The 15,393-nt window shown below is 39.2% G+C and overlaps 1 protein-coding gene across 24 annotated transcripts in view; it reads right to left on the bottom strand.

The window, feature by feature from the left end:
- Positions 1-15,393, bottom strand: part of PLCB4 (phospholipase C beta 4) — a 397,020-nt gene that overhangs the window by 163,575 nt on the left and 218,052 nt on the right. For 15 of the 24 annotated variants that reach the window (XM_053926118.1, XM_053926124.1, XM_053926125.1 and 12 more), the window contains one exon: positions 4,244-4,349. The exons of the other annotated variants lie outside the window; for them this stretch is intronic. In XM_053926118.1, coding sequence (XP_053782093.1) covers positions 4,244-4,246 — 3 coding nt within the window. In that variant the 5' untranslated portion in view covers positions 4,247-4,349. The remainder of the gene's footprint in view (positions 1-4,243; positions 4,350-15,393) is intronic. 24 annotated transcript variants of the gene reach the window in all.

The following is a 15,393-nucleotide window of genomic DNA, read 5'->3' as shown; positions in this document are numbered from 1 at the left end:
AAAAGTTACCTGTATCCCGATCCTGAAATCTCTGAGTGTTACCTTACATGGCAAAAAAGAAATTTGGGCATGTTATTCAGGTAAGGGTCTTAAGATGGGAAGATTATCTTGTATCATCCTCATGGACCCTAAACACAATCACAAGTGTCCTTTAAAAAGGGAGAAAGAGGGAGATTTGACACAGACAGAGGAGGAAGAGGCAATGTGACCACTGAGGCAGAAATTGGAGGGATGTGGCCACAAGTTGAGGAGAGTTGCAGCTGCCAGGAGCTAGAAGAGGCCCCCCCTAGCCTGGAGGGAGCTTGGCCCTGCAGACCTTGATTTCTAAGTTTTGTTCTCTAGAACTGTGAGTTAATAAATTTCTGTTGTTTTCAGCCATTACTTTGTTATGTATGTGTGTATATATACGTATATATATATGTATATATATATATATACATATATATATATATATACACATACACACACACACACACACACATATATGCATTTATTTATTTATGGCAGCTCAAGGAAAAAAAACACATTGGTTCTACTGAAGCTGGACATCTTCCTAAAAGGCCTAGCAAGTTGCCAAGTCACTCTGAAAGGAGTAGGCACAGCTCTGCCTTGAAGGGACGGGCATTCAACAGACATTTGATGTACTGAATCAAAGAAAGGCAGAAAGAACCATACCAAATAGAATGTTACATAGAAATGAGTTCAGATAATTCCTCTCCTTCTATTCCAAAGCCCCTTTGAAGAGTAAAGATATTTCTACAGTGCACCATTCTCCTGGATTCAGATGTCTTTTAATGATTTTGCCCCCTCAGCAATGAATACAAACTTTAAATAAAATTTGCAGCTTCCCCCAAGCCAACCAAGGCATTCTCCACTTTTTGTTTCTATTTGTGAAGAAACGAGTTTGTTTGAAAAAGCATTTGCTTCCACTTGATAGCATATAACATTCAAATAATAAATTTATAAATTTCTTAAGTGTAACTTCTATCTTTCACTTTCATAAGTTCCATAAGGAATTAATCCCTCCCCTATCCAAACATACAAATCCCATTAAACCAAATAACCCAGAATCTCAGATGACCCCATGATGAGAACAACCAAGGTTGTTTTCCAGAACACAGCATTGAGATAAAATTTCCACTGATATAAAAGTCAATTAGTTGACTCTATGAAGCAGATTAAAATGTCTTGCTCTTCAATCTTTAAATAAGATATCCTTATATTTCTAAAAACAGATGGACAGCTAGGTCAGCTCATCTAGAGCTGTTAAATAAATGGCTTTATTTCAAGTAAAAATCTGATTTGACACTGATCTATAGCACCATTGATGACAATTTTCCCCATTTGCTAGAAATGCCTCCATTTTCATCAAGCCATTAAATAACCTTTTCAAAAATATATATAAAAGAGGTAAGATTAAAAAAATGATAATAGGCACGTTATTGAGGGTTGGGGGGTAAGGGCATTCTTGTATAGTTTGGTGGAAAAGAATTTTGCTATACATTTCTATGGCCTTGAAATGTCCATGTTTTTGATCTAGTTATTCTACCAGCAGGATTTATCCTAAGTAAATGCATAGAAAATCTATGTAGTAGAATAATACACACTGCTGTGCTATTTATGGTAGAAAAATATTGTCCTTGTATGAGCATCACTAAGCAATTGGTTAAATATACTATAGTATTTAAATGTTCTGTGCCCATTAAAAATAATGCTTTCAAGAACAGTTATTTGCTAAACAATAAATTTAGAAGAGTTTCTAAAAGTATTCAAACTCTTGTCAAACAACTACAAATGCTCTGAACACATTATTAAGCAAGTAAAAAAGTGTCTGAAAGAATGATCCAAATTTTTCTGTTATATATATATTTCTCATATACAAATCTTTAGTATTTTATTTATTTATTTATTTATTTATTTATTTATTTATTTTTTAATTAGAGGGAGGAGGAGGGAAGGAGAAAGAGATCGAGGGAGACCTGACTGGTGTGGCTTGGTTGGTTGGGTGTCCTTCTGTGGAGCAAAAGGTCACAGGTTTGATTCCCAGTCAGGGCACATGCCTGGCTGCTGGGTTCAGTTTGGGTCAGGGTGCATGAGAGAGGCAACTGATCAATGTTTCCCTCACATCGATGTTTCTTTCCCTCTCTTTCTCCCTCCCTTTCCCGCCCTCTAAAAATAGGTAAATAAAATATTTTTTAAAAAGAAAGAAAGAGACCGAGGGAAACATGGATGTGTGAGGGAACCATCAATTAGCTGCCTCTCGAACACGCCCCAAACAGGGACCTGGCTGGCAACCCAGGCAGGTGCCCTGACTGGAATCACTGGTGACCTTTCGCTTTGCCGGAGGACACATGTTTTTTTAATGGGGGAAAAGACTAGCAAAGCATATACCAAGATATAAGCTGTAGTTAGTTACATCTCGGTGTCAGAATTTTACGTGATTTTTGTTTCCTTTAATACTTTCTGTATTTTAAAATATTCACAGTGATTTTAATTTTTATATTCAAGAAAAATGTTCTCCAAAGAGAAGATATTAAAATATTATTTTATTTTTGACATAAATCAATTTTTAAATAACGTGCATGCTTTCCACCACAATTCCTGCCACGAACCAACTGTAGGAAGAGGCTGATATAGCTATAAAATGTCCTTTTCTTTTCAAGAGTTAAAATCTTGACTGTACACCAGGAGCCTTCACACACATCAGTTTTGATTCATTCTTAGGAAGGAGTTACTTTATAATACTGACAAAAATTTTGGTGTGATCTCTGAAACCTCCACTATACTTACATTTAGAATAAGACAGTTTTTGGTGGTGCTGGGGTCAGTGTTTTATGTGTTTTGAATTACAAAAGGCCTAAGGCCTTTGCCATGAAAAATCTATTAAATTTATCCTAAGTATATAATAAGTATATTTTTATCAATAAAGCATCTCCTGATTTAAAATAATTTCCTGGAATTAAAAAAAAAACTCCACAAACTGAATAGGAATAAAATGAAAACAGCAAACATCTAATCTTTGTCTCTCTCTCCATCTTAACGGTCATCATAATTAGGAGGCAAATGTAACTTTCTTAAAATCAAAACAAATTATGAAATAGATGAGAAATATTAAAATGAATTGCCTTTATAAATTTATTAGGTGGTACTTACGATCACCTATAGGTTTCATGATACAGAGTATTATAAAACGTAAATGCTCGGTTATGTGGGATATTTTGGATCAGTTTAATTTAACTATAATGAATAACTGTAAACATAGAATTCAGGCCTAATGACCACTTTTCAAAGAAATTAGAATCCAGTGAGGTATGTAATTTCCCAGGTAAAGAACTGATCTGTTTCAAAAGATTGTTTGGACATAGGTTGTTTGTCGTCAGCATCTGCCTTGGGAATGACAGCTACGTTTATGTGCCAGCTCTCCAACATCCTCTTGAACGTGTTAAATGGCTGAAATTGTGTTAGAAGTAGTTGTCTATGACTGGGGTTTTCTGGCCTGATAAGGCCTAGCTCTTCACCTCTTCCTTGGTCGTTCAGTTGCTCTAAAGGGCGCAGGCAGAGGCCTGGGTTTAGGGAGCCATCCTGGGGGACCGAGGTAGAGAGCACCAGGCCTGACTCCCTACATATGAGGTCTTCTGAGATGTCTTATTCCTAAATGTTCAGTAAGTCCCTGGCTTATTAGTATTCTGACCTTTCATTAATAGGAGATACTTTGCCTATTAATGACTTTTAGAGAAGTGAATTAGACATGACTGCTAAACAGCAATTTTTGTTTGACAGAGAGTAAGATGAGTCAACCTTTAGAATATGAAAATATATAGTGCGTGTGGGAGAAACCTGGAGAAAGAAATATGTAAATTAATTGGGTTTTTCTCTGACTCCATGAAATAACAAACCTGTTCTAGTAGACTTTTTTTACATAATATAAAAATTCTGCAAAGTAAAGCCATCTGATTTCTTCTCTGCCTCTGAAATAAAGTACTTCTGACTTCACTGACTAAGGGGGCACAGCAAACAACAGAAGGGATTTCATGAGTATTTTTTATTACTGAGTATTTTAAGATAAACAGAGTTAACTTCAACAGTCCTGAGAAATACAACACTACTAAGAAATAAGACAATTAGGCAAACCTGGGATACTTATAAACAAAGGGGTGGATTTTTTTCTTTTTGTCCAAAGTAGAATCTGTCCCTGTTTTCAAGACTAGAACTAACAGAGTACTGGGTACTGTGTACGGTTTACCATGCACGGAAACAACTTCTCCCCGAGCGGCAGGTATTAGCCCCATACAGCCACGTTTGGGAGAGTTCAATCCTTCTCACTCCCACAACGAGGGTTCTGATAAGGTCTGGGGAATAGAAAACAAAATGGCAACATGACAGATTACACACTGTTTTAGGTGGGGATCACAAATAGATTATACAAAGAACTGTCTCTCTTGGACCTTGTTTCATGGTGTTCTTAATTGTGCAGCTAGATAGAAGCCTGGGGCTTTGTCCCCGGAGAGCCCAGGGGTTCCAGGGTGGGGACTATGAGAATGGGCGCTTGGGTTGACCTCAGCCTCACTTCTTATCTGGAACAGCCTTCGAGCTATTGACGGTACAATCCAGATAGCCAACATGGGGACTCAAACCAGGAGCACAGGGGAAAGAACAGAGAAAAATTAGGCCCCATGCCAGACAGCAACATCGTCTGGGAAGCTTAACAGAAATGTACAATATCAGGCCCCACCCAGACCTTTGAATCAGAAAATCTGGGGTGGGGCCAGAGGTCAATGGTGTATCCAGCTGGCCAGGTGATTCTGAGATCAGCTAAAGTTTAAAAAAATCTGCCTTGGATTAAATCTTCATCAAAAGGAAAAAGGCCAAAAAAAAAAAAAAGGAAGAAGAAGAAGGAAAAAGGGTCTTTTGATTTTTAACTGTAGCCTAGGCCAGCTCAGGAGGGAAGGAAAGAGACTTGCTAGGAATTTGGGACTAAACCTCAGGTACGCAATAAAGACATACCATGTGGAGGCAATGCAAAATTGAGGAAATGGAGATTCTGGGTCCTGGCACTTGCTTTCCAATCCAGACCGAGAGTAGATACTGAGGACCTAAACTAAATGGTTAACTTCCTCAACCATTTCTTTCAAGCCTTATCTTTAAGAGCTAAGTCTGAAGAAACCAGTTAAGGGTTATTGGAGACTTGAAGAAAGCAAACAAAGGGTGACAGAACCGAAAACTCAGTCAACACAACATCTATTTAATTTACAATGTAGACATTGTAGTCACCAACAAGAAACTTTAAGCACTTCCTTCTTTTGAGCCAAACCTTTATGGTCCCTGATAACTATAAGCTATGAATGCTAATATTTCTCCTAAGAACCCAGAAAGAAAAGATTGGGTAAATAAAGGTTCAACCAACAAACTTAGTCTTTAAGGAGCCCTCATTTACGAAAGAGACAATGAAAAAGATCACATTAAAACAGGAGGGTTCCAGAAGACACATGCCTTTGGCTACATCGAAAAGCAGTAGCATCTCAAATGATGCGCAAAAACCGTCACTTCCATTTACATTCTTCTCTCTGGAATTGTCAGACTTCAGCCACTGCCCTAAATAAGATGGAGTATTCTGCATTTTTCTCTTTCCTTCACATTCCTGAACCTCTCTCCTAAACTTGGTCAGTTCTGGTTTTCCTGTGAGAATCAGCAGGAGAAACTGGGTAGGTACCACTCCTGTATTTCTACTCAAGCACCCTGTACTCCCTTGTGTAGAAACCACTGTGCTACATTGTAAACAGTTGCTTCTCTGTATCTTCACTACAGGAGGAACTCTGGGAAGCCAGCCTTGTTGGTTACCCATAGTGTTCACCACACAGTGGGCACCCAGTAAACAATGAATGAGTGATAGAATGAATGAATGATACAATGAATGAATACCTAATTCTGTGGAGGGGCTCTCACCCAAGCCTAAAAACAACCAAGGCAGAGGACAATAAATTCTTCTCAAGTAACCCAAATGCACATGTGGTACCACTTTTTTGTGTATCCGCTCTCCCCTCCAGGAGTTTGAAATGCTGTTCCCAGTCTCTTGTTCCCAACTCATCTCCTGCTGCCCCCTGGGGCCAGGCTGGAACCCAGCCTGTAAAACAAGTTTCCACTCTTCACTGGGTTCTGCAGCCTGGCGGGGCCTATGAGTAACTTCTTGGCTGTACATCCCACCGCCCTCTGCTATGTCCAGCCCTTAATTCAAACCTCTGACCACTGATTCTCCTTTAGATCTGCTCAGATTGGCATCTGGGTCCTGAGGTGGGGCCACACCCTGGATGTGTTCGTATGGAGTATATGGTTTTCTTATCCATAGCGATGGCCTCTGTAGAGGAGACTCCCTGGGCTGTTCACAAGGTCCTCCTCTTTTCTATGCCCAGTCTTTCATACCTTGCCCTTCCTTTGCCCTTGAACTGGCTCTCCCACAATTATTAGGCAAAATATCACCAACACAAACCATAGGTACCAAGAGAGAATGCTGTCTTTAGAGGCCCAATTTTACCTTAGTTTTCTGAGTACTTCAAAGGAAAGATTTTTATTTTATCTTTGCTTGAATAATCCATCAGAACGTTCCCTCAGGCGTATGTATGGAATAAGACTGAGGGCTGCAAGATGTGGCTCTAGGAAGACAGGGAAACAGCTTTGGCCTCAGGGCAGGCACAAACTCAGGGACTTGAAGAATTCTTTATTTTAAAAACTACTTTCTTATTAAAATAAACATACACAGACAACGGGCTCTTAAATTTAATCAAGATTCCTGTTATTTAAACAGCAATTTTATAAACAGGTCTTGGCTGTTACTACACAGGAGTCACAAGATGAGGATGGAGGGTAAGCCCATGGACACTGGAACTGAGTCCAGACCACGAGAGGAGAAAACACAGCATTTTCCCTTCGGTTCTGAGCTAAAAGGTACCCGGAGTGAACAGCTTTTATAAGTTCATACACACGAGAGTACCACATGACTTGAAAACAACCTGTGGTCAAAGACATGTAGCTTAAACAAACCTCGAGTCTCACACAAATTCAATTGCCTCCTCACTTAGATGTTCAAAATGTTTCACCTCCATCCTCCAAAGGCTTAAAGGGAGGATAGAAATGGAACTAATAAAATGGAGCTATTGAGAAAAAATTACATGGAACTTAAGGTTGTAGATGGTTGACTTTATTTTTTCTATTCATGCAAATTCTTTTTTGTGTGTTTGTTTTTTAAATATATTTTTATTAAATTTACTGGGGTTACGTTGGTTAATAAAATTATTAGGCTTCAAGTATACAATTCTATAATACGTCATCTGTATATTGTATTATGTGTTCATGCAAATTCTTTCAAAAAATCTCCAATCATTTCATTTTTTAAATGCAAAAATATACAATTAGTCTGCAAAGAAAAAGCAGCAGAATCCTTCACTTGAGTTCATTTATAAAAAATGTGTTATCTTGCCAGGTTTTTTGTTTTCTTTTTCCAGGTGTGGCATCCTATCATTAACCATTATTTTTAATGAAGCAGAAAACATCCCGTGTGCACTGGTTTCTGTAAGTGTGAGTGCACGTAAAAACTAGGTGTACGTATTAGAATGTGTGCCGTCTTCGGCTCTGTCGGATAGACCAGCAGGAGACTGAACATTTCATCTGCTTCCCTGTCATTCTCCTAAGAAATACCAGCACCAACGTTCATACAATTTGATATACATCTTCTAATGCGACATGAGAAAAGAAAATTAGAATGATCCAAATTTTATGGTTCTATAAGTAATTTGGCCACACCTTAAAAAATGGGTCTGAATTGAATTATATATAACATCTGTTCCACAATTAATATTAAATTAATATGACCTATTCAGCCTGCTGGAATGGAAACAGCAGGACAATCAGAGATGGATGACCTGGATTTCAGCCCCAGCTCTGTCCCAACTACTTCTGTGACCTTCAGGAAGCCCCTTAAGCTCTTGGAAGCTTAGTTTCCTTGTCTGTAAAAGTTAGAGGATGAAACAGTCATTTTTCTAATCCCTTCTAGCTCTGATCAGTTTGATTAAACATTATTTGGGCTCCAAATAAACATAGATGTTATTTAAAAACCATATATATCCTTCCTGAAGTATGTTTTACTTCCTAAAATGAAAGCCACATTCAGATGGCTCCAAGTAAGATTAAAACAATGCAGTACTATTGTGCACTGAAGAGCGGGTGACAGGCTAATGACTCGGTGACATTTCTAGGACAGCTCTTCAGTATCAAAGCAGACTTTCAAGATGCCAAATGCTTGCCCAATTCTAGTAAGGTCAAAACCTTCAAATAATTGTGCCTTTCATACACTGTGTGCTTTTACTGGATTATTTTTCAATGTGTTTGCTTCTCTCGCTTTTATAGACACTGAAAAACATCCCTCTCTCTAACAAGGCCCAGAGGCAATGGGAAGGATATCAGGGGTCAGAGAAGTCGGATGTGAAGTGATTCCCAAGAGTTCCAGTTGTATTTCATTTTAGCAAATGTCTCTAACTTTTAATTCAAGCCAGATCAACAGGGTGAGAAAAAAGAGCAAAACGGAGCTTCTTTAACTAAATTCCCTGCCCCTTTGTTGGTCAAGCCCTCAGTTCCCTCATGTGTTGACACTAATAAGCAGAGTTACTGAAAATTGCTTTGGTCCTCACATCTGCAATCAATTATTTTGTTTCTCAAGGGGTAAAGTTTGACCCATTCTGAAATGCTCAAAATTGCAGGCAAGTTTCAAAGACACCAGAGAGAAGTCAACAGCCTGACCTAGAGACTAGAAGGATGGCATTCTCATTAGGTGAGAGAAGCTGGACTTCCTGCAGGAATGAAAAATAAAAGTGGTTCCTGCCACCACTCACCAGTAAATGCAGATGTTGGGGGCTATTTGCCGTCAACCCACTGAACTTCCTACAGCTCTCACAGCAGAAGAAAGCACTCAACATCGATTCAATGGCTTGCATTTGACCAAGTATTTTCACATACTCTCTTTAAGTTAGAAATCATACCCCAGCTGCAAAATGTGAAAAGCATACCCTCCCAAATTATGGTAGAATTAGAACTTAAACCTTTTGACTTTAAACTCCCACTGTCTGACCTTGGTTCTCACCATGAAAGTTCTTTAAGTTCAGCTAAACACTTTGAAGATAGGTCTCGAACCAAGATGAGGGCAAGTCATCTTTTCCTGAGACTGTATTTAAGCTGATTTAATTAGAGGTAGCTAAACCAAAACTAAGGATTGCTTCCATAAAGGCGATGCCTGTATTACTATCACTCTCCAATTCCCTACTCCAAACTCACCTGAGGACAGACATCCTTGTTACCTCAGCCTCAAAATCAGGAAATAGTTTATATTATCCAAAAGAAAAATGAATTTATTTATTTCTTTATAGAAAGGTTTATTTATAGTCTTAATGCTATTCTAAAAAAAATGCAGGTTAAAAAGATCACCGTGTCTTTAATTCTTAGCTTTTTTAAAAAAAGTATTTTAAATGTCATAGAGGAAACTTAATTTTATCAAAACACTGGGATGTAGCCACTTGGTCCATGACATTAGTTGGCCTTTTGTGGTGTTTTGGAATATCTGCGGTGGATGTTTAAACAAAATTAATGTGGCTGCCTCTGTGTAACTTTGATGAAATTTTAAGTATGGGTAAGCTATTACATATGTTTTTATTTTTATTCTGCCCTAATTGAAACCAACCTCTCAGGTAAAATGGGGGAAAAATAGGATCCAATTATGGTCATTACATGAATGATAAGTTAAACTGGTTTTGTGAACAAAACATCTCATGAAGTTTTAAAAAGAGAACAGCTTATAATCAAAATATATTTTGGCCATCTGTGCCATGCCTTCCCATGGCCAATTTCCTTTAAATAATAAAAGCAAGTTTGATCAACATCACCACTTCCTAACTATCAACTCACTGTAAATGTCTCAAAATATGGAATCTTCCACAAATATTCTGTCCAAAATGAATTTTTGAGTAGCTGGACTTTTTGGTCTTCAAACTCAATGTCCTTTTATTTCTAATTTTTTTCAACTTCTCTGGAATTTAACTCCCATCTTCACCCTACACTCCATTGATCCTCCTTCCACCTGTGCCTGTTTCCCTCCTTTTGTCCTCCATCCTTTTTGCTTCCAAGTCTTCCTAATGTGGCGATATTGTGGGATCACCATTCTTCTCTCCTCTCCAGCACTCCACTCCTCACCTCCACTGCTACCCCTTCTAGCACTTCAGATGCCCAAATACATCCTGAGCTGAGCTCACTGAAACAATGACTGCATGGACGAATGGGTCAAATTATCAAGATTTATGTAAAAGTAATCAATGCAAAGATCTTCATGGAGGTTTAAAAGCAACAACAACATACTACAGGACAAAAAAAAAGAACAACCTGTTTTTTTTTCTTTTTTAAAAAATATATTTATTGATTATGCTATTACAGTTGTCCCATTCCCCTCCTTCACTCAACTCCATCCTGCCCACCCCCTCCCTCCTACATTCCCCCTCTATAGTTCACATCCATGGGTCATACATATAAGTTCTTTGGCTTCTACATTTCCTATACCATTCTTACCCTTCCCCTGTCTATTTTCTACCTACCATTTATGCTACTTATTCTCTGTACCTTTCCCACCTCTCTCCCCCTCCCACTCCCCTGTTGATAACTCTACATGTGATCTCCATTTCTGTGGTTCTGTTCCTGTTCTAGTTGTTTGCTTAGTTTGCTTTTGTTTTAGGTGTGGTTGTTAATATCTATGAGTTTGCTGTCATTTTTACTATTCATATTTTTTATCTTCTTTTCCTTAGATAAATCCCTTTAATATTTCATACAATAAGGGCTTGGTGATGATGAACTCCTTTAACTTGACCTTATCTGAGAAGCACTTTATCTGCCCTTCCATTCTAAATGATAGCTTTGCTGGATACAGTAATCTTGGATGTAGGCCCTTGCCTTTCATGACTTGGAATACTTCTTGCCTGTAAGGTCTCTTTTGAGAAATCAGCTGACAGTCTTATGGGAAGTCCTTTGTAGGTAACTGTGTCCTTTTCTCTTGCTGCTTCTCAGATTCTCTCCTTCTGTTTCATCTTAGGTAATGTAATTATGATGTGCCTTAGTGTGTTCCTCCTTGGGGCCAGCTTCTTTGGGACTCTCTGAGCTTCCTGGACTTCCTGGAAGTCTATTTCCTCTGCCAGATTAGGGAAATTCTCCTTCATTATTTGTTCAAATCAGTTTTCAATTTTTTGTTCTTCCTCTTCTCCTTCTGGTACCCCTATAATTCGGATGTTGGAACATTTAAAGATGTCCTGGAGGTTCCTAAGTTTTTTGAATTCTTGTTTCTTCATTCTTTTCTGGTTAGATGTTTCTTCCTTCCTTCTGGTCCACACCGTTGATTTGAGTCCCAGTTTCCTTCCCATCACTATTGGTTCCCTGTACATTTTCCTTTGTTTCTCTTAGCATAGCCTTCATTTTTTCATCTAATTTGCGACCAAATTCAACCAATTCTGTGAGCTTCCTGATTACCAGTGCTTTGAACTGTGCATCTGATAGGTTGGCTATGTCTTCATTGCTTAGTTGTATTATTTCTGGAGCTTTGATCTATTCTTTCATTTGGGTCATTTTTTTTTGTCTTGGCGTGCCTGTTACATAAAGGGGCGGAGCCTTAGGTGTTCCCCGGGGCAGGGTAATACTGGTTGCTGTGTTGTGATGCTGTATATGGGGGAGGGGCCAAGAGGGAGCAATGGCACTTGCTCCACTCTGCCGGATTTCATTCACTCCCTCCACTACCCACAATCAAACTGGGCCCCTCTGGTGCTGTTTCCCGAGTGGGTGGATGGGCTTGTGCACATTCTAGGCCCCTGTGGGTTTCTCCAACAAACTCTCCTGTGAGGCTGGGAGTTTCTGCCTCTGCCGCCTCAACACCCACAGGTGTTTTCACTCAGAGGTTTGAGGCTTTATTTCCCTGAGCTGGAGCCCTGGATTGCGCCGTCTGCTTCGCTCCCCCATCGATCCTCCCAGGTTATCTATGTGCGAATATGGGTCTGCAGGGTCTACTAGCTGTTGCACTGCCTGCCTGGTTCCACAATCTGCCACCTCCCTGGGTCCGCCCTGGCTGCCCGTCTCTGTCCCTCCTACCAGTCTGGATGAATGTTTCTTATCTCCTTGGTCGTCGGAGTTCCATGCAGTTCGATTTTCTGTCAGTACTGGTTGTTTTTTTGTTTTTAAATTGTTGTTGTCCTTCTTTTGGTTGTGCAAGAAGGCGCAGTGTGTCTACCTACACCTCCATCTTGGCCGGAAGCCCAACCTGTTTATTTTTTTTACTAAAAACATCTGAATTTCTGATGAACTCTAACCTTAATGAGCTAATGGTGAAGAGGTAGCTGTTTATACCTTAATCAACTTAACAAACTAAATCACCTAATGCAGTCTTGGGTAGAATATCTATCAAGGGATTTCCCCATCTCAGCAAACTAATTTAGGTCCCATGATTGCTTTAGAATATTTGACACCTCTTGACACAATTTTAAGAAGCATATTTACAAAACAGAAAGCTGGTGAAGGAAGTAAAACCATTTAAGCAATAGCTGATAAAAACAAGTTCCCATGGATTTCAGAGTTAATCTGAGTTCTTCCTGTAACTGGGTGGGAACAGACACAAAGAACTGGTGAACTAGGCAGAGTTCACAACCTATTGGTGGAGCTGTGACTCAATCATATCTTTGAACTGCCTCTCCAACAGCCATCCCCTCCCCCTTCTCACTCATGTCACATATTGAAAATCACTTACAGGGAAGAAGAAGCCATAAGGACATTCTGTGTTCATTTGGAGCAAAAACTATGTAAGAAGGATTATTGGTCTCAGGATTGTAGCTTTTAAATTGACACTAGGAAAACAATAACTTATTTTGCAATGAAAATTATAACTTCTAAATTTCAGAGAAGATGCTTCCAGTCATTTAAGGATTTAGATGTCCCTCTGTTCTTAGAGCTATACAGGGACTGTTGCACTGGGGGAGATGGTACGTTAAATGCTTCCCTAATGTCTTTTCAGAAAATAAAGCTGGGTTAGTCCATCCCTAGGGAGGACCCAACAGCCTCTTTCCACATTCTTCTGACTCAAAGATGTCTAAACAGTCCCTCGACTTCAAGTGTGCAGTGACATGCATTTTGATTTCTATTCTATATAAGACTATTGATTAAAATTCCGGTGGTAAACTGTTAGATACAGAGTGATTGATTGCTTGGGAAATGCCTCCTTGATTTTGCATTGGCAAAGTGTCTTGAAGCTAATAAAAAGCATAACTATCTACTCCTTAAACAGACTTCATCTTGTCTTTGATCTGTGTACTTGAAAGAGACAAGCCATCAAGGAGACCAGAAAAAGTAGTTTAGAAAATAATGATTCATTCTGAAGTACACTTAAGACTTTTTTCTACCCTAAACTGGAACCAGTGGAAAATATTATGAAGTTAAAGCTATGGGCTTCAGAGTTTGGTCATTTTTGGTCATCTATATGCCAGTCTCTGGGAAACAAAGAATTTCAATTTCAGGACACCAGCCAACATTTTAACTTTGAGAAGTTGTCGTTTGTTTGCCAAACATTCATCACTTTAATTTTATAAACTGGATACAGTATCCTTGCTCAACACCTGTCATATACCACTGTACACTGCTCTGGTGCTCAACAGCTGCTACATGCCACCCACAAATGTGTTTTTAATCTTATATACTTGAAACATGGGTGAAATTTTCTACCTCAACTTCTTTTAATAGCATGGAGATTATTAGAATTGACAAGATCACAGACACCTCAGCGGTCAGACGACGCTGTGCAAAGGCAAAACATGGCTCTGGAAATCCTGTGCTTGTTCTTTAGAGTAAATGAAAACTACTCTTGTTTGGCTTAAGAAAAACATCAGAGATCTGAAGAAAAGAGAGGCAAGATAAAACTACAAAATGCAGATAAATCACCCATTCTCTCATTCAGGAAAGTTCCCATCACTTCTGCAGCTTATATCACAAAGTAATTTTATTAAGGCTTTATGGAAAGGTCACTATTGCATTTCTGTAATATTAAAATCTATCTTAGCATACAGAAATCCCGCACAAGCCTGAAATATTAGTTCAAGACTAAGTTTATTAAGATTTTGGCAAGACTCAATATTAACTTTCTTCAGACATTACAACCGTTTTCAAATCAGATAAGCAGTGGGATATAAAACTGACTCATAAAAATACAATCAGGAAAATGGAATCACTGCATATTAGTTCTTAGAGAGTAACTTTAAATGTACTTTGAAATTGCAAGGCCGCTGATCAAAACGGTTCATCCTGTTGGCACTTTCGTCTCCCAAAGCGAACAGACAGAAACATGGTTAAGGTCAGCATGGCATTCATGGAAGTAAATTGATATTTTTAAGACAAATTCAAGTGCCAGTAATAACTTTAGTTATATTCCCAATCCCTTCTGTCTCCTAAATCCTTCCTCTATGCGTCGAGTGGTGATTAAACAGACAAACGCATGGTGCGCCTGTACCTGAGACTGCTGCGTGGGCAATCTTTAGTGTTCTAACCCACGTATTCCAGGAAAGGTGTAAAGTTTATCTGATGAGATCAGCTAGCAGAAAACTGTTACTTGGCAATGTGTGAAATGACTACCATGGGTTTAAAACACATCCATTGATAACAAACATGTGTTGGAAAATTATGATGCTTCCGGGTAAATGGAAAGCACTACGTGAAGTATATAGAGCACCCGCAATCTAATCTCATCAGACCTCTGTAGAGTCATTCTTTGACTCCCAGACTAGAGTCCTGGCAGGGAGTGAAGATGTGGCTTGGCCCACAGCCCAGTGTCCAGGGAGATGCCATGGAAATCTCCCCAGTGGTGTGACCACACAGATCTCAGGAGATGGAAAGTCTATACCCACATGCTGATGGCGCGTGAAAGTTCCCTCCAACTGGACCTCGGGCCCTGTTTCCCTCATTCAGTTCTCTGCAGATTTGAATAATTGATTAGGATTCTCTCTCCAAGATTTTATGACTCCTGATGACCTCCTTGGCATGGTCTTAAAGCTTTAACTCCCACTGACTTTTGTGGTTGTGTTTTAACCTAGGTCAGGGGTGTCAAACTCATTTTCATCAGGGGCCACATCAGACTCGCGGTTGCCTTCAAAGGGCTGAACGTAACTTTAGGACTGTATAAATGTAACTACCCCTTAACAGTTAAGCAAGACCTTTGTGCTGCCACTGGGTAGAAACAAGGTGCCAAGCAGGATAAAACAAGGTGGAGAGCTGGATTTGGCCCTCAGACCTTGTATTTGTACCTGTGACCTAAGTGTAGTACATCAAGATACATTTTGAGTTCTC

The sequence above is a fragment of the Desmodus rotundus genome, chromosome 6 (genome assembly GCF_022682495.2).
Source record: "Desmodus rotundus isolate HL8 chromosome 6, HLdesRot8A.1, whole genome shotgun sequence".
Taxonomy (NCBI): domain Eukaryota; kingdom Metazoa; phylum Chordata; class Mammalia; order Chiroptera; family Phyllostomidae; genus Desmodus; species Desmodus rotundus.
The sequence above is the reverse complement of the archived record's forward strand: the minus strand, read 5'-3'. Positions and strand labels throughout refer to the sequence as shown.